Genomic DNA, 25,642 nt, shown 5'->3' with positions numbered 1-25,642 from the left:
TTCCATGTAGATTCATGTTTTGGTTTGGTTAGATGGTTTGTCTTTTACTCCTTGCTGCTGGCATCTGAACAGGCCATATGGATGAAGATGGCTGAGCAGGAACCTAAGGAAAGGTTTGAGTTTAGAAAAGATGGAGTGCAGTTAGAGTATAAAATGTGCTGGAGAAGCAGCATCCTTGACGTCTGCTGTGCCTAAGGAAATGAAGTCGGGCTGGGCAGTGGTGGTGTGCGCCTTTAATCATAGCACTTGGGAGGCAGAGACAGGTGGATCTCTGTGAGTTCGAGGCCAGCCTAGTCTACAAATGCTAGTTCCAGGATAACTAGGGCTGTTACACAGAAAAACAGTGTCTCCAAAAAAAAAAAAGGAAGAAATGAAATTGGAAAGAAAGTCTGGGGCCAGTTCATACAGGATTTGGCAGACCTGATCGTAATTATTGTTAGAATTTTGAGTGCAGACAACTACGGAAGATGTGTGGAAGAGATACTGCTATTGCGGAGCATGACTAGTGTTAGTGTTGTGTGCCCTGCATACCGCCCCTAGAGACAGGGTCTCACCATGGGACATCTGCTTGCCTCTGCCTTCGAGTGCTAAGATTAAAGGCATCCATGGACTACCATGCCTGGTCAGTCTTATTTCTTAAAGTTAGTAACATGTACTGAATAATTCTTACCTCTTTTTTTTGTAAATAGAAAACCAGTAACAATGTTAGGATAAGTATGATCAATAATCCCAGCCAAGAGATAAGTTACTCGAGCACTCCAATCTTCAGAGCGATCTGGGCAGCTCTCCAAACACAGACCTCCAACTCTGCTAAGAACTTCATCACCAAAATGGCCAAAGAGGAGACAGCAGAGGCCCTGGCTGCAGGAGTGGACATTGGGGAATTCTCCGTTGGGGTAAGGCTCGCAGGTTCCGAGGCTAGCTTGGCCATTCATGTTTCTCCCCGGACTGATGTATACTAGTCATAATTGAGTTTGTGATGATTGCTTCTGAGTCTCAGAATATTTTTTGTTATTGTTGAGTTAGAATCTTAACATGAAATAATTCTGTCTTGTTACATTTTACTTTTCAACTTGTTTTAGTTTCAAGATGCACAGGATACAAGTTTGTGCCACTTTGTTTATATGATCTTTAAAAGACAATAATTAATTTTTTATAAGTATAAAAACAGATTTAAGACGTTTGTGAGTTATGAGTCAGCTGTTCTTATTTCCGATGAAGGCCCCCCCTTTTTATTTTTTTCGAGACAGGGTTTCTCTGTAGCTTTGGAACCTGTCCTGGAACTAGCTCTTGTAGACCAGGTTGGCCTCGAACTCACAGAGATCCGCCTGCCTCTGCCTCCCGAGTGCTGGGATTAAAGGCGTGTGCCACCACCGCCCGGCAAAAGCCCATGTTTATTCATTTGTCTAGTGTTACTTATTTTTTGGTAGTTTTTTTTATATTTTTAAATTTCTTATAGAATTATGAATATATTGAGTTTTGGTTAGAGGAAATGACTGTCACCTGAAGTAATAAATATTTAAAAATGCAAAGTAAAATTACTGAGAAAACAGGAAAATGGAACGAGCAGTTTATGAGGAGGGAAGAAAAAATGGAGAATTAAGATGTTATAATCTTAATTATGAAATTTGGTTATTTTCATAAAGGCGTTGTATAGTTTACTCATTGTTATTATTCATTTATATGGCTTGTTTAATAATAGTGACTTTTCTTAAAAATGATTACTTCCTAGGGCATGGATGTCAGTCTTTTTAAAGAGGCTTTTGAGTCTTCCAAAATGGATTTCATTTTGTCTCATGCCCTGTACTGCAGGGATGTTCTGAAGCTGAAGAAGGGGCAGAGAGTGGTGATCAGCAATGGAAGGGTAAGGACTGTCTGGGCTGTGAAGCTTTTTTTCGATATGTCTTTAGCTGTCTCCCTCCTTTGAAATGTCTATGGTCTGCACTAGAGCCGCCCTCCTGTTAACTGACAGGCTTCGAGTACTGGTGCAGAGAGGTCTGTCCTGTCTTTCTAAGAAAGTGTGCTTCTGATGCAGCCCACCCCCATAGGCCCCTGATTTTTTATTTGTGTCTTAACAGTGAGGGCAGCAGGAGTGGGAGGCTCTCAGAACAGAAGTTAGTGCAGCTCCCTGTAAAGTAGGCCTTGCTGCTGTTTGCTGAGAACAGTGCAGATGACACTGCTGTTTCTTGTCAGTTTGCTCAGAAAATTAACGTGAAACACACATCCCTGCTGCCAGCAGAATGAATAGTAAACGTTCACTGAGTATTTTAAGGCTTTAGTTTTTATTTTTCATTCATTCAAAAACATGCTTCAGGCTTGGGATTGTAAGACACTTGGGAATGTCAGCTGTCCCAGGGCTAGCAGAGGCTTCACAGCAGCTTGTGACCACCACTCTGCAGCTTGACCCTGCTCTCTACCTCACAGATCATTGGGCCGCTGGAGGAGAGTGAGCTCTTTAATCAAGATGATTTCCACCTCCTAGAAAATATCATCTTAAAAACATCAGGACAGAAAATAAAATCTCATATCCAACAGCTTCGCGTAGAAGAAGACGTGTAAGTTTTTATAATTAGTAACTAGATAATAAATGATAAAACTGTTTTTCTAATTAGAAGATAGAATATGTCATAGAGTTTTATTAATTCCTCCACATTGGTCAAAGTGAGGACTATATATTGTCAAATATATTACCAAGACAGTGGATTTATTTCCAATTTACTGTAATAATGCTCAAGTTGTGACTTATGTTTCTGAATTATTTCTCTCCATTTTGAATCTGGAAAAGTTCAAACACATGAGGGCCAAGTCTGCTTTCTACTGGGTGTGTGTGTAGAGACTGTCCGCTGGCTCTTTGGTCTCCTTTAGTTTCATTGTGTTGGAGAGGAAATGCATGCAGAATGCTTCTTTTCCTCTGCATACCTGTGTGGGATCCAAAGCTTTTTTTCTTGCAGAGGAATGATAAATTAGATGTTGCTGGCTTGTGATTGAATTATTTTATTATTTTTATTAACTAATATCTTTTAGTATGTTAACTTCCAAGAATTAAATTGTTTGAATGGATCATATATTTGCCATGTAACAAAAGTCCGTGGTTATTGTAGTCCTTTCTACATTAGATGTCACAGGGATGTGCAGTTGGGGATTTATTTGTTTCATGTTATAAGCACCTGTTACCCTGTTTTCCGCAGTAGCTGATCATTTTACGTTCCTATCCACAGTGCTCCTGGTCTCGGTTTCTCTGTATTCTCACCAGCACTTCCTTTTGCCTTTCATTTGTTTGTCTTTAAGCAGTAGCCATCCTCTGGATATGGAGTGGTGTCCTCTTATGGTTTGATCGTGTCTCATGCACATCGGCCAGTGTAAATCTTCAGGGAACTATCTATTTTAGTCTTTTCATCACTTTAAACAGGGTTCTTTGGTTTTCTTGTTTAATTGTGGACATTCCTTAAATTCTGTATGTCGGTTCCCTATCAGATCTGTGATTTGAAAATATTTTCCCCGTTCCCTTGGCTCCCTTTTACCCTTTGAATAATGCCATTTGGTTCCTATTTGGAGGATATAAAGAAATTAAAGGTCTCTTTTTTCCCTTCATCCCTTTCACGTACAGTTACACTGCATCTTTTAGTGATATGTTGTCCTTGATAGCTACCAAAGTAGCTCTTTTGTCATGTGATACAGATTTTTGATGTGTGTGTGTGGTGCTGTGGATGGTGGAACCTAGATCCTCATATCTAGTAGGAACGTTTTATACCCTGGGCTACTTCCCCGGACTGAGAAAAAGTTCTTTTCATCTGAGGGCCACTGTGTTTTGGGTAGTCTCCTGTTGCAGCCATAGCTTTCTGAAGCTTGGCTGTGTACTCTTTGATTTTGGTGCTTGTGATATGTAGGAAGTTGCTTATTCTGTGATACTGGAAAGTTAAGCTTATAAGTGGCTTATGATGTGATTGTTTGTTTCACAGAGAAAATGCACTAACTTGGTCATAATTGAAGTCTGTCCCAGCTGCTCTTTTGAATGGCTTGACTGGGGTGTTGTGTTCGAGTCTAGCTTCTTTATGTTCATGACATCTGTGGCTCAAGATCTTCTTTGGTTATAAATCAGCTTAGAAGTGGGGTTAGCAGACCAGTGAGATGGCTCAGTGCTGACAACCTCAGCTTGATTCCTGGGACCCATATGGTGGGAAGAGGTAACCACTGACCAATTCCTTGAGTTGTTTTCTGACATCCACAACATGTGAGAACACACACATATGCGCACAAATGCATAAATGTAATTTAAACTATTTTTTTAAAATAGAGGGGGTAGATAAAACAGAGAGTTTTTTGTTTTGTTTTGTTTTATGTCTGTTTACACATTAAAGAACCTCAGAGGCACCAAAATGGATTGATGGGGCACTAAGGGATGAAAACAAAACACTTCTTGGATTAATTTGACCAAGGGTGAGCCCAGCTTGAATTCTCCACTTCTTTTCCTGTATCTCTTTTTCTTTTATCTCTCTGTAGTTTGTGGTTACTGGTCCATCTGTAGTGTGTTTTGTGTGTGTAGGGGGGGGCGGGTGTGGTCTTTATCTATTCCTTTGTTTACTTTCCTCTAATAAAGTGTGTCATGAGAAAGAATGAGAGATTCTTTATAGAAATCTTTAACAAGAATTTTACACGGGAAGAAGTAATTTGATCAAGCTAGAATAGATGTTTTCAACCTATATTTACATGTTACTTCCAACATTTATGTCAGATATTTATTGTATAAGATTGCTTTCAACCTGTTAGCTATTCCAGCAAATGATTACCATAATACACACACACACACACACATACACACACACCTATGGGTTAGGGGCATGGAAGAATAAATCTATATATTAGCTTACATTATAAAAGCTGATTGCATGTGAAATCCAAGACTAGTAAGGTTACATTGTTCTCTAAAAGACAGGTTAAACTTAAGGGCTGAGTGCACAGTAAGACAGCAGGTTAAACACTGTCTTAGAGGATCTCAAAGGGGTATCACTACAGTTTTATTTTTTTTCCCCCACTCTAGGAACAAGCCCAGAAATATTCGGCAGCTCATAGATCTTTTTTAAATTGCATACTGTGATGCTGATTCTAATATTGAAGTCAGAAACCAACATAGATGTTGAATAACTGGTTAGGTTAATAGATTTTGGTGCAATAATCCTTAAAAGTAATAGCATTATTTAAACCAGGCCCTCAGCTAGGTCCTAGTATGTGTAGCCAACACAGTATTTACAACAGCCTTGCAAAGCAGGTAGTACCTGTCCTTCATACATGGAGAAAAGGAATATTCCAGAGATGATCAAGCTATTCACAGAATCTTGCCTTTTGGTGGTAAGTTCATGCCTCTTTTAAACCACCTTGTTGGCATTGATTCTGTATTTGGACTAATGATGTTCAGCAGTAATTAGAAAATCTGCAGATAAAGTGATGCTAAGATTTCATAACTTCATCTTTTAGGGCAAGTGACCTGGTAATGAAGGTGGATGCTCTCCTGTCAGCGCAACCCAAAGGCGAAGCAAGGATCGACTACCAGTTCTTTGAAGACAAACACAGGTATAGAAGTAATGTTGAATTTCTGCACATTCCTGAATATTAAACTCTTGGGCTTTCTTTGTCTCACATCCTTTGTTTTTTCATATAAGGTTTTAGAAACCTTGTATGTTATTGAGAAATGAGAGGTTTAGTGTGCAGTTTTCTGTGTATGTAACTCAGATTTACTGGTTAACTGGTGTGCCATATTTAGTATTTCTCACCATGCAGTGTGCATATATGCATTACATATATTTGCCTATACTCACATCTTTTTTTCTAGCATTTGAAAATTCATTGCCAACATTATATAACGTATGTTTGTTATATGGAGACTTTATCCACAGTACTGTGAACATACCTGAGAAATGTGATCTTCATCCCGCAATGCTAATACATAGTCTCTGTTGAGATTTCTCTGATGCTCCAAACCACACATTGAAGTTATTCATATCTCTTGTATATGTGTGAATATGTGCATATATGTGCAGGTGCCTGTGGTGGTCTCAGGCTGTTGGGTTCCCCCTGGGGCTCGAATTATAGGTGGTTGTAAAATCCACGATGTAGGTGCTGGGACCCAGACTCAGGTCCTTTCTTTCAAGAGCATTATGCTCTCTTAACTGTTGAGCTCTCTCTAATCCCGTGTTCCCTTATTTATTGCTTGCTTGCTATCTCTATCTTTCCCCCTTCTACCTCTACCCTGCTGTCTGATCTAGGGCCTGTGCGTTCTAAACAGTCACTCTCTGTCACTGAACTGCGTCTTCAGCCTTTTTCTAATTTCTTATGTCTCTAGTAGGCTACGGCTCTGTGACCCAGGATAACTTTCTGGTAGTTACCACTGGCAGCGTGCTGTGCACCTGCTGCCCCTCTCTTTTCAACACTGCATCTGTAAGAAACAACTAGGTAACAGCACAGGCAAGGGTGACTGCTCTGCTGTCCCATCTGCCTTCTGTAGCCAAGATAGTAGATCCTTAGTGAAGCCTGAGCCCTCTCTACAACATCCTTTCTCTATGAGCTCTGTGAGTTTTACATAATTAAAATTGCTCTATTTACAAATTCTTTTATGGTACAATAAAGATTCTTACTGCTGTTGTGTTAGCCAGTATTTGATACATGTAAATCAAAATTTCTCATTCCTATTTTATCAAGAGGCTTTATCCATTCAACTCATCATATGTATGTCTTTGTTTCTAATTTTTCTCTATGCTAAAACTGGCATCATTCAAATAAATGCCATTTAATTATTATATAAAAATAGTTACTATTTCTCCTGCAAATAAAAATGAATATGCAGCTGGATGGTGGAGATGAATGCCTTTTATCCCAGTACGCAGGAGGCAGAGGCAGGTATATCTCTGAGTTTGAGACCAGCCTGCTCTACAGAATAAGTTCCAGGATAGCCAGGGCTAAACAGTGAGAAAGAAACAGAAAAAGGAAGGAAGGAAAGAAGGAAAAAAATGCCTATGTTATCAATTCTGTGTGCCCTTAGTGTGAGCCTCAGACCATCAGCATCAGGGTATTGTCTGGGAGCCTGCTGAATGAATGATCTTTGGCCCTACAGCAGACCCAGAGTATCAGTACCTGCCTCTTTGCAAGATTCCCCAGTGATTCCTGTGAACATAATTTGGGAGACACAGTTTTCTTGACTATTTGCTCTATTCCCTGATGGACCTGTATGATCTTCTGTCATTTTTATTTTAGAGTTTTCTCTCATCAGTACATCATATGCATGGTGGGATTGGTTTATTTTATATTATATTATAATCATGTAACTGTTACTTTACTGAGGTGTATTTTGGGGGACATGGTTTGAGACAGGGTTTCTCTGTATAACTGTCCTGGCAGTCCTGGAGCCCATTCTATAGAGCAGGTTGGCCTCAGACTCACTGAGATCCACCTACCCCTGCCTCCCAAATGCTGGGATTAATGGCGTGTGCCATCACTACCCAGCCTCTCTTGAGTCTTTTTGTCCTCTTTCCTTGTTATAGAATTTTTTAAAAAATTATTTTTTGTATATGGACATTTTACCCATGTGTATACATGTGCACCCGTGTTCATGTAGTGTCCATGGAGAGTAGAAAAGGGTATTGCATTCCCTAGAGCTGAAGTTAAAAATGGCTGTGAGCACCCATGGGGTGATAATGGCAGAACTATCTCGTATTGTAGTAATGGCTGTTTCCAAAGCATCTAACATTTGAAATAACCACCAAAACAGCTAAACCATTGCTGTGTGGTTTGCGGTTTGTATTCTGCTTTGCATTGTACTGTTAGCACAGGGGCAACTGTTCTTGTACTGTTAAACTTGTATCAGATCAAACAAGGCAATAAATGGTTTTGGACAGCTGGGTGAAGTTTTAATCCTTTGAGAGTCACTGCTTCACTTCTCTTTGCTCTTCATTTGTAAGAGCTTTTACTTGTGCATACTGCTGCAACACCAGTGATAGTGAGCAGGAGAGAACTCTTCAGACTAAAAGGTGGCAGAGTACGCTTCTGTCTCTAGAACGGGGATTTGGCATGTTCTTGCTCCATAGTGTCTAGTTTCACCAATCACAAGTGTCCCTTAGGTATAGCTCCTTCTATAGTTTTATTCTCAAGTGATTACCATTTTAACTTGTTGATTCTGATCTGCATATGTTTCCTCCATGCTAATGTTTTGTTCTTTTTTTTTTTTTTTTTTTTTTAGTGCAATTAAACTGAAGCCCAATGAAGGGGACACATACTATGATGTGGCAGCTGTTGTTGACCCTGTCACAAGAGAAGCACAGAGACTCGCCCCCTTGCTCTTGGTAGGGCTGCTGTGGAGGTGGTTCTTATCTTTAATGAAGTAGTCATAGACTGATGGTTTTTCTGGGTACTTCCTTTGTCCCTGAGACATCTTCTAAAGGAGCTGGATAATATCATTTTCATAAGGACTAATAAAGGCTCATTTTCCTTATGGATTATATAATGTCTTTTGGATATGTATAAGATGCTATACTTTGATGTATGATTAAAAATACTAACCAATACAACACCCTACCATTTCATTTAAGTGTGTGTGCATGTGCACACATGCGTATTCTAGGGCCTGAACATGGAGCCTTACATATGCTATGTGGGCATTCTGCCAAATGAAGTATGTCTTTAACCCTAGCAGGGATTGTTTTAGGATAGTGTGATCGCCTACTCTTCTCTGTGGGTGTTAATACAGAGGTCTTTTTCATGCTTTTTACTGTGAACTAAAGCAAAGAGCTGTTGTGTTCTCCTTTGTAGCTAAATAGCCATCATTTGTCTGCTGGTTCCTCACAACTGAGTTCTAAACTTTGAGAGGAACAGTGACCTGCAATAGCCTTTTAAAAACTCATTCATTCATTCTATCTGTCTGTGTGCATGCATGTCATGATACATGGGTAGAGATCAGAGGGCATCTTGCAAGCATCAGTTCTTGCCAGGCATGCTAATGCATTCCTTTAATCCTGGCATTCAGGAGGTGGAGGCAGGTGGATCTCGGAGTTTGACGCCAGCCTGGTCTACAAAGAGTTCCAGGAGATCCAAAGCAGAAAAACCCTGTCTCAAAAACACAGACAACCAAACAAAAAGTCTTGCCTCCTACCATTTGGGTCTCAGGGGTCAAACCTGGGCTGTGAGACTTAGCAGCCCGCGCCTTTACTTGCTGGTCCATTTCATCACCCTTCCCAGCCCCTTGTGGAACTGTGCCTTAGCTATGTGTGGTAGAATCCACAGTGCAGCTCTGCTTTTCAAAACCTCTCCAGTGCAGATGTGATGACAGGTGTCACTTTCATAGCTCTTCTTGGTATATTCAAAATGTTTATTTCCTAACTAATTGTGAAATAATGTTTCTGAAGAGAAAACCTAAATATTTTGTCATCTGGTTTGATTTTTTTTTAGGTTTTGACTCAGCTGATAAACATGAATCTAAGAGTATTTATGAATTGCCAATCTAAACTTTCCGACATGCCTTTGAAAAGGTAAAATGCCACTTAAGGAAACTTTTCTGTAAGTGGTACCACATCTAAAAGTTAGTACTAAATGCTGACGAATCAGGTAGGCTGATAGGTGGGTATTGTGTTTGAAAGGACGTCTGCTGATTGTTGACTTAGGGCACATGTTTGCTCTAGTTAGACATCCTGAGAACATAGTGTGGGCTTGTAAGCATTCAGATGGCGCTAATCCAAGCTACTTGCACATTGCGTTTTACTTTAAAGGACTGTAGCCATTGATTGCCATATGTAGGAAATTTACTGTACTCATTCTCTTGCATCCTAGGGAATAGGCTTGGTTGTGGGATGGCCATTTGTGGAAGATATGTCCCAATGGTAGTGGTAGCTTAGCAAACGCTCTGGCTGCGGGAAATGTCTTCCTCGATGAAGGACAGAGTTCTATAGTTAGATTCTAAATGGAGCCCAACAATTTTACAAAGGATGAAGAGCCCTACTAGTTTCCACTATTAGCTTTATGTTAAGAAATGTTTAGTAATTGCATATAATGTTTTCAGGGCTGGCATGAGAGCACAAGCACCATGTAGGGCTCAGATTTTAAGAGAAAATGAATTCTTCCCAAAGAGGAGAACCACATTGAAGGGGTGGTCTCCTGCATTCTTATATGTGTAGCAGCCCTGGGAGGCATTGCTAGACCAAAAGATGGTTTTGCCTATTCATGCCCTGATATGGAAGAATCTAGCTTTGTTAACCTGTATGGACCATGTGAATGTGATTGCGTTAAGAAAGCCTAACACCCTATCTCCATTTCAGCTTTTACCGTTATGTCTTAGAACCAGAGATTTCTTTCACCGCAGACAACAGCTTTGCTAAGGGACCAATAGCGAAGTTTCTGGATATGCCACAGTCTCCACTGTTCACTTTGAATTTGAACACACCTGAGAGTTGGATGGTGGAATCTGTCAGGACACCATATGATCTTGATAACATTTATCTAGAAGAGGTAAGAGCATCACTGTTTCTGAATACTGAGTCATGTGTACAGTCTGTTTATAATTAGTCAGTGGTCACCCTGAACTGAGTAGTGGGCTCCCTGCTCACATCTAACGTGCTCTGTACAGCAGCGGCTTTTCTCAGATACCCGTCATGTTCGGTAAATTTGTCCTTTTAAAGTGACGCATTAGGAGTTTTGGCGTGTGCAGATGTTGCCGTCCTTGCTCTCTCAGTTTAGCTGGCATTTGTTGCCCTCAGAATCAGTTCCATGTCTGTATTCTTACTTTTCTTGTTGTTGCATCCAGACATGTGACAGAAAGCCATGTAAGAGAGGAGTGATTTATTTTGGCTCATAAGAACGGAGTCCCTTGTGGTAGGGAGATGTGGCAGTGGAAAAGAAAGGAGAATTCCTTCAGATGGCTTTCTCCCTTTTTCTTTCTTACTAATTTCGGGATGCCAGCCCATGGACGCTGCTGGCACATTCAGTGTGGGTCTTTTCTCCTGAATTGAGCCTCTCTGGAAAGGCCCTCACACATGCCCAGAATTATGTTTCTGCTTCTAGTCAAGATGAAGACTTACCGTCACGGTACTCATTAACACTCACCCCTTACTCCCCCAGCAGTCACAGACATTCTGTTTTTGTGAGCTTTCCAAATCGGTTCTTGGTAACTGACTTTTTTCACTTGAAATTGTTTTCCAAGGTTCTCGCATGTGATAGTACCTGTCAGTACTTTATTTTGATTGCCAGATAGTATTCCATTATTTGGATATAGTGTACTTTGTGTACTTGTACACAGATGAACACTGGATTGTTTCTATTGTTGGCTCTTATGAGGATGCTGTTGTGAATGTTGTGTACATGCTGTACCCATCCATTACCATAAGATGTAAATTCTCTTTCTTTATTTAGGGCTTTTCACAACAACATGGAGAATCTTATCCTCATCTATATTTTTGGAACAACTTTATTATCTTCTTTCTCTCTCATCCAATCAAGTTTTTATAATTATAGTCATTAGCCACTATCTCAATCAAGATCCAGAACATTTTATCCCAAGATTCCCTTTGCTATCCCTTTGTAGATTACCTCCTACCCCCACCAAAATTAGCGGATGATCTATGTTCTGAAATTGTGTTTCCTTTTCTTGAATTTCTTAAAGTCACAAAAGGTGTATTTTTTAGCATTTAATTTAATTTAATTTAATTAGTTTTTGGTGGAACTGGGACGCGCCATGCTGTGCACATGGAAGTCAGGGCCAGTGTGGGCATTCTTTATACCGTGTGGAATCTGGGGATCGTGCTCAAGTCATCAGCCTCAGTGGCAAGTGCTTTTATGCACTCCACTCTCCCCTGGCCCCTGCAGGTTGCGTTTTGAGTATGCGTGTATAATGTCCACGTGGTTTAATTTCGGCCTTTCAGGTGGACAGTATAGTAACTGCTGAGTATGAGCTGGAGTACCTGTTATTAGAGGGCCATTGCTACGATGTCACCACGGGCCAGCCCCCTCGAGGACTGCAGTTCACGTTAGGGACTTCAGCCAGCCCAACAACTGTGGACACGATTGTGATGGCCAATCTGGTGAGTAATCAGTTGATCCGTCACGGTATTTAGATGCTATAATTTATGACAGAACAGCTAACATTCTGAACTATGGAGTGAAATAAGAATTAACAATGGACTAAATGTAGTCATTGAAAATCACTGTTGGTTAGGCTTGGAGATTCCATATATATGCCAGTTAAACATCAAAACACACTGTAGAGTTCTGCTCGCTCTCTTTTCATTGAAAGTTCCAGCACATATCCCTGTCACACTTTCTCCTCAGTGGAGCACAGCTTCTCGGCTTCACTGGCCCTGTTCTGCTAGTGCGCTTTGGTTTTTAGCTTGTTTGATAGTTTGGGTTTTTTTTTGTTTGTTTTGGCTTACTTTTCCCTGATTTGCTAACTATCTTTTAATTTTTTAAATTTTTTAAAATTATCATAGCAGCAAGACTCAATACCCAGTACAACCCCCAGACCCTACACCCCAAAAGAAAGAAAGAAAGGTAGGTAGGTAGATAGGCATGCACACACACATGACCTGACACTTCCAAAAAAAAAAAAAAAAAAAAGAAAGAAATATCTGTCAGGTGGGGAAAAAAAAAAGTAAATTTCTGTCAGAAACAACAACATTTTGAGGTTTTAAAGAGAACTGAAATTTGACTTTCTTTGTGTCCTAGGGATATTTTCAGCTCAAAGCCAACCCAGGAGCCTGGATTCTCAGACTAAGGAAGGGGCGCTCTGATGATATTTATAGAATCTACAGGTAGGACTAAGTGGTGCAGCTGCATTTTAAAGAGACTGTGCTTTAATCGGGTGTTGTCTGGGCCTTCTTCTAGGCATCACACATTTAATTTTTAGTCATGTAACAAAACCAAGCTTTCTTTCCAGTGCAGTAAATGGAGGTGGATATTTAGAAGTGTGCTGAGTGGCAGGAGGTATAAATAGTGGTTATAGTGAGGTTTGTTCCCTCTGTTTTCCCTTTGTCAAAACTGTATCAGAATGAAATTATGCTTTCCCTGGGCTGCAGACAGCAGGCAGCAGCTTTGTGTACCTGATGATACCTGGGTTTTGGAAATGCAATAGGGTTGGACGTGTTCAGTCCATTGATGGGAAGGTATATATCTTGACCTTGAGTGGTTTACACGTGCACAGAACACATAAGCCTTGACCATGGAGTCTGATTCTCATCTTGGTCCTTGGACTGGAGTTGAGTAGATGTATTCCTAGAGCATATTGTCAGCGACAGGAATTGGCTTAAACTTCACTGCATCCTCCAGTTACCGAACAAACCCCAGACACCATTTTAAAACTTGTGGTCTCTTTCTGTGTCACACAGTTTAAGTTAAGTCCTAAGTTCTGTGTCAGCTTATGTAGGGAATGGTTTGCATTAGTTTATTTGAACATGGAGAAACAGTATAAATTGGTGTTTTTTGTTTTGGTGCAGGTATTTGCTCTCTTGCCCGGGCTTGAGCTGGGTTCAAGTGATCCTTCTCCTGCCTTAGTCTCCTGCACAGCTGAGACTGCAGATGAATGCCACCATCCCAACTTAGCGCAGGTTTCTTACTCAGTACCCATGAGAGTTTTGTACTGTCGTAGTATCCTTATTGTAAGTAGGCCTTTCTCTGATTGAGTGATTTTTCTAGGTAAGGTTGCACAATTTTGTTTTGTTTGTTTTGTTTTTGTTTTTCTTGACAGGGTTTCTCTCTGTAACAGCCCTAGCTGTCCTGGAACTAGCTTTTGTAGATCAGGCTGGCCTCGAACTCACAGAGATCTGCCTGCCTCTGCCTCCCGAGTGCTGAGATTAAAGGCGTGCGCCCCCACTGCCTTGCTGGTTACACAAAATTGTAATATTTCTGAATTCTCTTTCTTCTGTGTGCCCTTGTCCATCTTCCTCCTTGCTGAGGGCCGAGGTGCCATCTTCTCTTCCTGCTGTCTGGGGTTCCTGTGCCTCCTAAGTGGCGGTCCCTGTCTCTGGAGTCTTCTGTACTTCAGCTTTCTCCTCTCCTTTTGTCCGAGAACCCTGCTGTCTGCTGAATGACAGCAGATGCGGCAACTTCCTGATACTTGGTGACTGGAGAATATGATTGTAGGAAAAGAGTGCTTAAACTCTTCTTCCTCTGCTCCAGTGCCTATAAAGAGAGCTGGTGGTCCTGTGGACTTTCTGCCAGAGACACAGAGTTGAGTCTGTGCTCTAAACTTGCCTGGTTCTGTTGCCTCCCAAGAACAGATAGACTTCCCTTGTTTCTTCTTATTCTCACTGTGGCCTAGGCTGGCTTTGAGCTCAAATTGATCTCCCTGCTGCTTCCTTTGGGGTTACAGGTATGAGTCACCACATTCAGTCAAGAGTAGATTTCTTTACATAACTGATCCAGCTAAAAGGTAGAAGTGTTTCCAGTGATGGGCCTGAGTGCTCAGAGCTGTGAAAATACACGGTTGTTCGTGATCTCTCATGTGTGTACCCTGCCTGAGAACCTGTTGCTGTTTGCCTGCTAATCTGAAGAAGATTCAAGAAGGAAGTCAGTTCATTTTAGTCTAGAAATGGAGATTTCTACAAACACTTCTTTGTCCTGTAAAGGTGCTTCTTTTAGGAACTGTTGGTTTTGGAAAGCTTTGCTATGATAAAGACGATGGGCAAAATAGCAGTCATTGTCTGTGCACTTACTGTATTTGGGGGATTGTGAGTTGTATTCTCTGTCTTACTTTTGTCTCTAGCCACGATGGTACAGATTCTCCTCCTGATGCAAGTGATGTTGTTGTCCTCCTCAATAACTTCAAAAGCAAGATCATCAAAGTGAAGGTAAGTTTGTTTTGCTTTGGCAGTGACTTGTTTATAGTTGGTAAATAGCCCCATTCAGTCACTGTCATAGGAAAATATAGACAGCAAGGCGTTAGTGATTGTGGTCAGTTAGTGATACTGACTCCTGTGTGACTCTTTCAAGAAGAGCACATTCACATTAGTTTATTAAAATAATTAATGCTCCATTTTACTGTTAGTTAATGTTGTGAATCTTATGTGGCCTAGTTTACAGCTTTCTCATAAATAGTGCGAGCAAAGCTATGGTATATGTTCTGGGTTCTCTACTATCTCAGATTTTATGTATCCACCAAGGACTTGGAATGTTTCCCAGCAGATAAAGGAGGGCACCTGCATTTTGAAGTCAGTCTGCTATTCCATTTGGTGGTGGTGGTGGTGGTGGGGTGTTGTTACTAGGGATGCTGCTTAAGGAAAATGTCTCTGTGAAGACAAGCTTCTAGTTTTCTTCAGCCAAAAGATTGTAATGTCAGAGAGCAATGTTAGTCCCATTTCATACAAAATATCCTCAGAGGCTTTGTCCCTGCCCCCCTATTCTTTTTAAGACAGCATCTCACTGTGTAGCCCTGATTGGCCTGGGATTTGCTGTGTATACCAGGCCGGCCTTGAACTCAGAGATGTGTCTGAACAGACTGGCTCCCAAATGCTAGTGTTAAAGACATCTACTACCTTGCCTGGACCAACTTTGCCATTTTTAAAAACTTTTATTTGTTTATGTATATGTACATGTGTTTGTGTGACTGTATGCCACACATGTGCAGATACCTGTGGCCAGAAGAGAGAACATTGATAATCCTTTGGAGCTGAAGGTACAGGTAGTTATGAGCTACCCAGTATGGGTGCTGAAATATGAATTCGGGTTCTCTGGAAGAGCAGTGTGTGCTCTGAACCACTGAGTCATCTCTCCAGTCCTGGCGTTGACATTTTTATATACACAATTCATAATGTTATTAGTTATATTATTCTCAGAAGACTGGGAAATCCCATTTACAACCCAACAGTAAGATTATAGTGTTTATAGGCACAGTTGATGTACACCTATAGTCCTAGTACTTAGGGAGTTAGAGGCAGGAGGATCAGGAGTTCAATGTCAGCCTGCACTGCATAGTGAATTTGAGGCCAGTTTGGGTGACATGAGACCCTGCCTCCAAAAACAAACACAAAATAGAAACAATAGGTGATTTTATTTACTGTCTTTTGTTGCTCTCTCTCCTCAGCATTTTAAAGTTCTTTGACTTCAAGTAAAGTGACTGTAGGATAAGTACCTATTACACATGGTAAAACATGTGGCTAGACAGAAAGAAGACTGGTGCAGAGAATCCTTTGCAGTAATAAGTCCTGAAAACAGGCAATGGCCCAACATGCCTCTCCCAACAGCTCCTGAAGGCTGAATTCTTCCCCAGAAGTTGTCAGCTAGAAGAAATAATGCTATGAATTGTGTATATAAACAATGTTTATGTGTTTACTCGCTCTATGTTTCTATGCAGTTGAGTTTGGTCTTTGGTTCATTGTACAAATTAAGCTTGGTTATCATTCAGTTCAAAGAGATTGCTAGATTCTCCTTGAAGGCTTTGACGTGGCATTCTGATAAACATACTTTCCTTGGACACTCAGTCTGGATGGGCTTTTTCTATAGGAGACTTGGTTGATTGTTTCCTGTTGACAGTACTCCATGTGTATTCAGTGCCTGTCAGACCTACTGGGAGAAATAAGATCTGTCATATACAATTGCAGGTTCAGAAGAAAGCAGACATGGTTAATGAAGACTTGTTGAGTGATGGAACGAGTGAGAATGAATCTGGATTTTGGGACTCATTCAAATGGTAAATTGGCATCATAAAAATGGTTAACATTTTGAGGGGAAATCTGAGAGATGCACGCCATGCATCCTTTTGAGTATGATAATATTTTTTTGACTTTTGACCTTCTGCTTCATGCAACTAGATTGTTTCCTTTCCGTTGGAGTTGAGAAATGTTTCCCATTGATTAAGAGAGGGGAAATGTTTTTCCACATAGCTTGCTTCTGTGGCACACTCTTCACTCTTGATGGGTGGGGTCCACTCCTGGGAGAGGTGATAGTCGTTGTTCTGTTGACCTCCCCTGGACAGACTGCATTCTCTGTAGCAACTTATGTTCCATCTGTTCCTAAATGATGTGGTGCCTTTTGATGAGCATCTTTATTACCTTGCAAGATGGCCTTGTTCCTGTGCCCATTCCCGCATCTGTATGTGGCTTCCACCAGTCTTACCTCTCGAGCAGGAAGACACAGGTGCTGTCTCTCTCCTCTCCTGAAAGGTTGTGCCTACCCAGCATCGTAAGTGCTTCTGTTTTGGATTCTGTTGTTACAGGGGCTTTTCAGGACAGAAGACTGAAGAAGTGAAACCTGAAAAAGATGACATAATCAATATTTTCTCTGTTGCATCTGGTCATCTCTATGAAAGATTTCTTCGGTCAGTCTTTATTATTTGTATATAAATGAATTTGTTACAGTATTCTTACTTTGTGAGAAAAGTTTTGCTCACTGTACTGTGTGTATCTATATGAAGTACTCTTAGAGCTGTGGATAGCTTGCCACATACAGTTCTATTTGTTTTGATCTGGTTCACTCCATGAAGTAGAGCTACATGTTGCCTCAGTGTGACTATTACAAGGCTATAGACCATTAGTGTCCTATGTGTATACCTTATAGAAATTGTTGTTCCTTGATCATAAATATTGCTAAAAGCAGAAACTAGGGAATTGACAAACAATAGGCCATAGCCATGTAACTCTTGGCCACCTTCTGCAGACCCACACAGCTTTAGAGCCAGATCTTAGTTCTAAGTGAGAACACCCTTGCTTGAACAATCAAGACTAAAATGGAAGGGGTTTGCCTAGGTCATGCAGCTGAAAGCAGAACAGGCCATTGCTTGAAACTGTTGCTGTGGTTACCAGAGGGGAAGGGTCTCAGGGTCGATTTGTCACTGTGTCTGGGAGCTCAGTGTTGAAGGAACACATTGCTTGAAGGTCGTTGTTCCAATTTCAGAGCTGTTTTTCCTTTTAGTTTTCATTTTAATTCTGGTATAGGAGACAATAAAAAGAAGTCATTTGGGTAATTTTTAGTTCTTTTTTTTCCACTAAATAGCTAAATAAAATAACAATAGTGATAAAAACTTTATTGCATTTTTGGCCAGGGAATCCTGAGCCTGTTCCCTCTGATTTCCCTTCCCCTTCCCTGCTCTCCTTTCTCTCAAGTTTCTCTTTCCAGGCTGACAGAGGCGGTGCATGCACCAGATGTTGCTGGCTCTGGAGAATGACGGCTATGACCTCCAGTTTGGGAGGTGGCTCATTTAAGCATGCGGCATAATTAGCATTTGCCTCTGTCTGTTTGGAATATGCTTTCAGGGGAATCCTTCTCTCTCATTCAGTGACACCTTTGTAGTACAGTATGTAGATTTTCCCACTAGTGACGGCCTCTGCCTAACTGAACCACAGGTCAGCTCTGCTGTCAATTTGCTGTGATTTTTCTCTGATTAATGTTGTTGAGGTTAAAAAGCATTGGAAAATCATTATTTGTTTTGTTTGGCAGCATAATGATGCTATCAGTGCTGAAGAATACCAAAACTCCTGTGAAATTCTGGTTCTTGAAGAATTATTTGTCCCCCACATTTAAGGTTTGTTCATGGGGAAAGGAAAACCTTGTTAAGGGAATATTTACACTGTAACATATTCTTTTCTGCTCTTGTTTTATCGGTACACTTATTTTTTTTAATCTCTTTTATTAGGATACCCTAATTTCATTGTCTTTTCTATATTGGTATTTTTTTTCCAGGTTGCTCTATTTGGAGTAATAGTTATTAAGAAACTAAACCCAAAACTGTGGCCTGTTTGAAGCTGGATAATGTAGGAGAAGAGTCTCTTGTCTTTTCTAAGAGACAGTGTTTTAGCAAAATAATAACCTTTTCCCTGGAGGCTTGCATGTTTTTGCCTTGGTTTAAGAAGCACAGTGATAGCATGTTTTGAGAATGATTAATTTTCTTATGATTAAGGTATGGAAGGATTGCTTCCTCTGTGCCAAAGGAAAGCAAACTTAAGCAGTCTTCTACTTAACTTGTGTTGGCCTGGACTGATTTTCTTGCATCTTACTTTTTTTTTTCTATAGTATTTAAAGCAGCTTTATATTCGGTGGCGACTCATCTCAGATGAGCAGTTACTTCTGCTCTCCTAAAGGCACTAGTGTCTTGGCTACAGAGAACTTACTGTTAAGTAAGGACATTGGAGAGCTGTGGCTCTGCCGTGGGTTAGACATAGCCTTGGGAAGATTTTACTGCCACGCTCAAAGTGTTTTAGTAAAATCAAATTGAGATAAGTGAACCTAGAGCTTATGTGCCTACATAACCCACACACGGAGTTTTAAATCTAAAAGCCTTCACCTGCAGGTTTCTGTCAGATCAAATGGTGACTAGATGTCATCAAGAATGGGAATTGGACCAGAGTTTATATGTTCTCTTATGTGAGTCAAGTGAATTAAGACCAAGTTCCTTACTAGACCTTGTCTTAGTGTGTTTTAGTTGTACTGTAATAGTGGTGGTTAACTTGCATTAAGGAATCAATTCAGAATGAATTATTATTGTTCCCTGTCTAAAAATAGGAGTTTATACCTTACATGGCCAGCAAATACAACTTTCAGTATGAGCTTGTTCAGTACAAATGGCCACGGTGGCTTCATCAGCAGACAGAGAAGCAGCGGATCATCTGGGGCTACAAGATCCTCTTCCTGGATGTACTTTTCCCACTGGTTGTTGACAAGTTCCTGTTTGTAGATGCTGATCAGGTGAGCTCTGAACACAGGCTGTTGGTAGTCAGTGCTAAATAGGTCAGGTTTCCTTTTCCTTTTTACTGATGATTTTCAGATATGGAAAAGTACCTGTTTTTTTGCATTAGTATTTCAGAAATATGAAAAGATATCATCCAGATAGTATCACTTTTTAAATTTAAGTTCCATCAGCTCATCTCCCTTTAATTTTCTTCCTTGAACATTTCATGCATGTATACAATAAAATGTGTTCATATAATCTATCATATATACCCTCTGTAACTATGTCCTGTTAGTGTATAGGTGCATGGGGATATTGGAGCCTGGGAATCCTGTCAGTAGCCATTATCCTAAAAAAGAATGATTCTCCCTTTCCAGTAGCTCAGTGCCAGTAAGGGGTGGAGCCTACATGTCATCTGTCCCATCTGTCTGCATTTTGGCTTCCTTGATCTTGTATGGGTCTTTCATGTCCAGAGGACAGCGTTTCTCAGCACCCTGCCTCATCCGCAGGCTCCTAGATCCTTTCCGTCTCATCTTCCTCAGTGTCCACTAAGCCTTGGAGATGGGGACCTTGGTACAGATATTCTGTTTAGCACTGCACAGTCAGTGTCTTACTCTCCTCACTCTGATCAGTTCTGTATCCCTCTGCTGCCCATTGCATAAAGAAGCTTCTCTGACAGGGCAAGTGCATCATTAATCTCTGGGTTTTAACATGAGTATTTAGAGATAACTTGAGAGCATCACTGCTTAGGAAAATGACAATAGCAGGTTGTGCTATAGGGCCTATGACTTCCCCAGTTCCATGGTTTGGGCTGTAGTTAAAATACCAGGTATGAAATTCCCTCCTGTGGAGCAAGCCTCAAGTCCAGTCAGAAAGCCGTTAGTTATCCTATAACAGTTGTACCACTATTGCACAAGTGGCAAAAACATCCCCCCCGCCCCGTGGGTGTTCATACACTCACTTCACAGTTGCTTTGGTTGTACAGAAGCTTTTCAGTTCATGAGAGCCTATTTGTTAATTGAATACTTTATTTTCTGTGCTATTGGAGTTTTGTTCAGAAAACTCTTTTCCTTGTGCCTGTAGGATGAAGTGTGCTTCCTGCTTTTTTTCTCTAGCAACTTCAGAGTATCAGGTCTTACGTTAACATTCTTGACCAATTGGGGTTCAGTTTGTGCAGAGTGGGAGATAAGGATCTAGTTTCATATTGAATTCTAGTTTTCCCAATACCATTTGTTGAACATGTTGTCTTTTCTCTTATGTGTCTTTTTAATAACATCAAAACTCGGTGTATGGTCTTATATCTGGGTCCTCAGTTCTATTCCATCCATTTGTGTGTCTGCTTTTGTGCCAGTACCGTGCTCATTTATTACTAGTATAATTTGAAATCAGACATAGTGACACTTCCTTTTTGATTAGTATTGGTTTGACTATCCTTGGTCTTTTGTGCCTCTGTATAAATTATCTTGATGTTTTTTCAATCTACAAGGAATGGACTTGGAATTCTTACTGGTATTGCTCTTGAATGTGTTGACTGCTCTTGGCTGGATCGTCATTTTTACAATAATAATTTCTCTAATCCCTAAGCACGGATATCTTTTTATCGTCTATCTTTCTCAATTTCTTTCTTCATTGTCTAAAAAGTTTCACTGTAAAGGTCTCTTGCTATTTGGTTAGGTTTATTCCCAGATGGTTTTTGTTATTATGTTTGTTTGCTTATGGCTGTGATCTCTCTGGTTTCTTTTTCAGTTTGCTATTGTCATATAGGCTACTGAGTTGTTTTTTTATGTTGATTTTGTATTCTGCCACTTTGCTGAAAGTATTTATCAGCTCTAAGACTTCCTTGGAGCCTTTAACATCTGTCAGAAAAGAATACTGCGACTTATTTTGCTATTTGTATTCCTTTTGTTTCCTTCTCTTGTCGTATTGTTCAAGCTAAGACTTCAAGTACTGTATTAAGTAGAAGCTGTTCCTTGTCTTGTTCCTTAGGAAGAGTGTTTTGAGCTTTTCCCCATTTGGTATGATGTTGACTTCAGGTTGGTTCTATATATAGTTTTTATTAAGCCCACCATTCCTAAACTTACCTTGATTTTTATTATGATCTTTTCTGTGTTGATGGAGAGAAATATAATTTCTGTCATCTTGTCCATTAATGTGCAGAATTATATTTATTGATTTACATGTACCACTACTAAATTCACTGAAATAAAGCCTGCTTGATCATAATGAATGATATTTTTAATGTAATGTTAATTTCTGTAAGGATTTTATTACCGAGTATTATATTTATGTTTATCGAGAAAATTGGCCTATAGTTTTCTTTGTATTGTTGTGTGTTGTGTTTATTTGATTTTGGTGTCAGGGTAATACTAGCTTCATAGAAAGAGCTCAAAAGACTTCTTTTCTATCTTATGGAACAATTTGAATAGTGTTGCTATTAGTGCTTTACAACTACAAATTGTAAGTTCTGGTACAACTCTACAGAGAATCCAATGGAACCTGAGTTACGGACAGTTGTGAGCTGCCCTGTGGGAGCTGGGACTCAAACCTGGGTCCTCTGGTTGAATAGACAATGCTCTTAGCCACTAAGTGCTCTCTCTATCCCACTGTCCTTTGATTTTAGTAGATAGTTTTGCTGGGTATAGTAGTCTTGGTTGGCAGTTGTGTTCTTCTAGAGCTTGGATTACATCTTTCCTTTTGGCTTTGGTTCTGTTGAATAACCAGGTCCTATTCTGATAGTCCTGCCTTTTTTAGATGACATGATCTTTCTTTCTTGAAGCTTTATTTTATGATTTTAGTATTTTAGCTATAATATGTTAGGAATTTCTTTTCTGGTCCTGCCTAATTTGGAATTCTGTAGCCTCTCATACCTTGTTGGGCATCTTTTTCTCTAGATTCGGGGGGAAAAAAATCTTCTATGATTTTATTAAAAATATTATCTGTGCTTTTGGTGTAGTGTCTTGCTTCTTCTGTGCCTATAATTAGAAGATTTGCTCTTTTGGTCTTTCTGTGGTGTCCCAGATTTCTCCCATTGTACCCCCTCCCTTCCCCCAAACATTTATCATTAACCTTAATTACATGATTTGATTCCTCTGTCTTTTCTTTCTGCCCCATACTCTGTTTTCCACACCATCCTTTGTGAGGCTTTCCACTGAGCCTTTCATTTGGCTAACTGAATTATTTTCAGCATCATCTCAGTTTGGTTTTTCTTCAACATTTCTGTCTCCCTCTCCCAATTCAATTTTCATGTCTTGGGTTTACGTCCTCATTGCATTCAGCTCTTTTGTTTTGTTCTCAGAATATATTCATGTCTTTAAGTTGTTTGGGCATAGTTATATTTATTCTTTTAAATTCTTTGACTGTAAGTTCTTCAAGCTATTTTCATTAGGAGCCCTACCAATGGGATTGATTAGTAATTTTTGAAGGAGATTTGTTATCTTGGTTTTGTTTTTGTTTCTGTTCTGGGACTTGAGCATCTGGAGTTAGTTTATCTGCAGAGTCTTTTTCTATTTTAAATTCTTAAAATTCAAATCACCTTTTATTTTCTTTCAGTGATAGTGTTTACAGTGTTCAGGAGGTGAAATCATAGTAGGGTTGAGGTGCTGTTTTCTTTTGTGGGACTAGTGTATAGGGACAAGATCCCTACCTCAAGTCTTCCTCTGAGGGTCAGGTAGTGTCCTATTTAAGTGTGGGGATTCTGCTTGGGTCTGCAGCTTTCTCTTGAGTTGTGAAACTTCCCAGAGTAAGTTGTGAAACTTCCCAGAGTAAAATCTGGTTCCTGTTGTAGTTCACAGCTTCTGCCGAAGTCACTTCAAGATACTTCTGTTCTAATTTGGAGTCAGTTCAGACCCCACCTGGGCCTGCAGCTTCTGGTGAAGCTGTTTGGAGATGTGATGCTCTCTGCACACCAATAGGCCTCACCTAAGTTCAGGATTGGCTGAGTCTTTAGCTTCTTAGCACATCTCATTTTCGTCTTGTCTCAAATACAGCTGCTCTGTTGTATGCGCAGTACTATATCTTACTTAATTCATTTAACATAAATACCAAGAATTGAAAAAAATAAATGTTTAATATTACTTTGTTATTATGTCCAGTTATCTTCCCAAATGTTAATTACTTTATTATTTGAATATTCATTGATTTTAAAACAGCACCTTTCTCTGTTCAGATTGTTCTTCTGTCCTTGCCTCTTGAATACTAGAACTCCAGGCCTGTGCTCCCACATCTAGCGCAGATAGGTGTTACTGGCATGGGTGATAAATGAAGTTCAGGGGAAATGCTTAGTTCTTAGGACAAGGAATGCTGCAAATACTTCTCTGGCATTCCTTCTCCACAGTGATGCTGATCCTTTTAACCACTGCAGCTGCTTTCTCCTCGCTGCTGAACTATCCTTTTGTTGTCCTTTTCTTCTGTTGATCCTGCTCATCTGACCCAAAGCAGGGTGCTTACTAACCATGCCACAGCCTGAAAATAAGACAGTCTTCAAATTGCCCATGTTAAATCAATAGGTTCCTTACTTTTGAATTCAACCTAACTCAGTTTTTCAGAAGATAGGGTCCTCACTCTCATCTGAGACCTCATCAGCACAGTCTTTACTGTCAGCTGTCCCTGACCTTCTGGTCCTCGGCACGTCCACCAGAGAGGTCCTCTACGCTCTGCTTACAGCACTGTGAGGCTTCCCTAGCCTGCGTCTGCAAGCTCTCCCACATGCTTCCACAAGCCAGGTTGAAAAGGCCTGCGAGCCACTGGGCAGGTTCTGTCACTTCGGTGTGTGCCTCAGGATCAGTTTTCTGTATTAGAACTTGTCTCATTGTCTGACCAAACACCTAGCGGAAGCAGCTCAAGGGAGGAAAGGTTTGTCTTGGCTCCTATTCTCAGAGGGTGTTGTCTGTCGTGGTAGAGAAAGGAAAGTGGGTAATGGACCAGGGGGACAGGAATGTCTGATGAGACTGCTTGTCCCCATGACGGCAGACCAAGGGTAGAGAATAGAAGCTTGAACAAGGCCAGGCTACAGACTTCAAAGGCCTGCCCCTAGAGACTTCCATCAGCTAAGCCCAACCCCCAAAAGGCTTCACAGTCTTCAAAATAGCACCACCCACCAGCATCAGACCAACTGCTCAAAACAGGAGTCTGTGAGGATCATTTCAGGTTAAAGCGTGACAATGGAGGAATCCAGGCTTGTATTCTAGAGCTTGTGTGTTGAGTTGCCCTGTCTGTTGCCTTGTGTAACATAGTCTACTTTAAGGAATGCCTTAAAATGCCTTAAATGTAACATAGTCTACTTTAAGGAATGCCTTAAAATGCCTTAAATGCCTTAAAGTTATCTGTATGTCAATTAACAAGTATTTTGACTTTCTTTACTGCAGATTGTACGGACAGACCTGAAAGAGTTAAGGGATTTCAATTTGGATGGTGCCCCTTACGGTTACACCCCTTTCTGTGATAGCAGGAGAGAGATGGATGGCTACCGGTTCTGGAAGTCAGGGTACTGGGCCAGTCATTTGGCTGGACGGAAGTATCATATCAGGTACTGAAAGAGCATTCCCTCCATTGTTGTCTGGGTTTTCTTTTCTTAACTTTGTGAATTGAATCAGTGAATAGATATTATATTAATATGACTTAAAGAGAAAAATTCTTCCATCTGTCTTTTTTCCAGTCCCCCTCAACAGATAATCCCTCTTACTTATATCCTATCTTTCCATATATTCTATGAATATATATCCTTTTTATTACAAAATATACTCTCCTCTTTACACTGTATTATAATTTCAGCTTTTTAAAAGAATGTCATGTTATAGCTCTTATACCTATATATACTTTATTCCTTTGCTTAGCTGCATATTCTGCAGTGCGTTGTTCATAGTTTTCCTCTCACACAGTGTGTCCTGATGCATGATCTATGAAATACATTCTTTTTGTCTACTTCAAGCATATTAGTATCCTCTTGGGTCAGTGTTAGGGCTGAGCATGGTGGCACATGCTTTTAATCCCAGCACTTGGGAGGCAAAGGCAGGTAGATCT

The 25,642-nt window shown here is 40.3% G+C and overlaps 1 protein-coding gene across 2 annotated transcripts in view; it reads left to right on the top strand.

Moving 5' to 3' along the window:
* The window catches only part of Uggt1 (UDP-glucose glycoprotein glucosyltransferase 1), a 128,151-nt gene that overhangs the window by 85,381 nt on the left and 17,128 nt on the right, over window positions 1–25,642 (top strand). For both annotated transcript variants that reach the window (XM_048430379.3, XM_048430378.3), the window contains 15 exons: window positions 690–896; window positions 1,733–1,864; window positions 2,425–2,555; window positions 5,473–5,568; window positions 8,228–8,330; window positions 9,433–9,512; window positions 10,296–10,485; window positions 11,895–12,053; window positions 12,694–12,779; window positions 14,729–14,813; window positions 16,563–16,651; window positions 17,177–17,278; window positions 18,397–18,481; window positions 19,459–19,641; window positions 24,988–25,148. In XM_048430379.3, the coding sequence (XP_048286336.3) occupies window positions 690–896; window positions 1,733–1,864; window positions 2,425–2,555; window positions 5,473–5,568; window positions 8,228–8,330; window positions 9,433–9,512; window positions 10,296–10,485; window positions 11,895–12,053; window positions 12,694–12,779; window positions 14,729–14,813; window positions 16,563–16,651; window positions 17,177–17,278; window positions 18,397–18,481; window positions 19,459–19,641; window positions 24,988–25,148 (1,889 nt within the window). The remainder of the gene's footprint in view (window positions 1–689; window positions 897–1,732; window positions 1,865–2,424; window positions 2,556–5,472; window positions 5,569–8,227; window positions 8,331–9,432; window positions 9,513–10,295; window positions 10,486–11,894; window positions 12,054–12,693; window positions 12,780–14,728; window positions 14,814–16,562; window positions 16,652–17,176; window positions 17,279–18,396; window positions 18,482–19,458; window positions 19,642–24,987; window positions 25,149–25,642) is intronic.

The sequence above is a fragment of the Myodes glareolus genome, chromosome 18 (assembly GCF_982192425.1).
Source record: "Myodes glareolus chromosome 18, mMyoGla1.1, whole genome shotgun sequence".
Classification (NCBI taxonomy): Eukaryota; Metazoa; Chordata; class Mammalia; order Rodentia; family Cricetidae; genus Myodes; species Myodes glareolus.
This window is presented reverse-complemented; position numbering and strand designations above follow the sequence as displayed.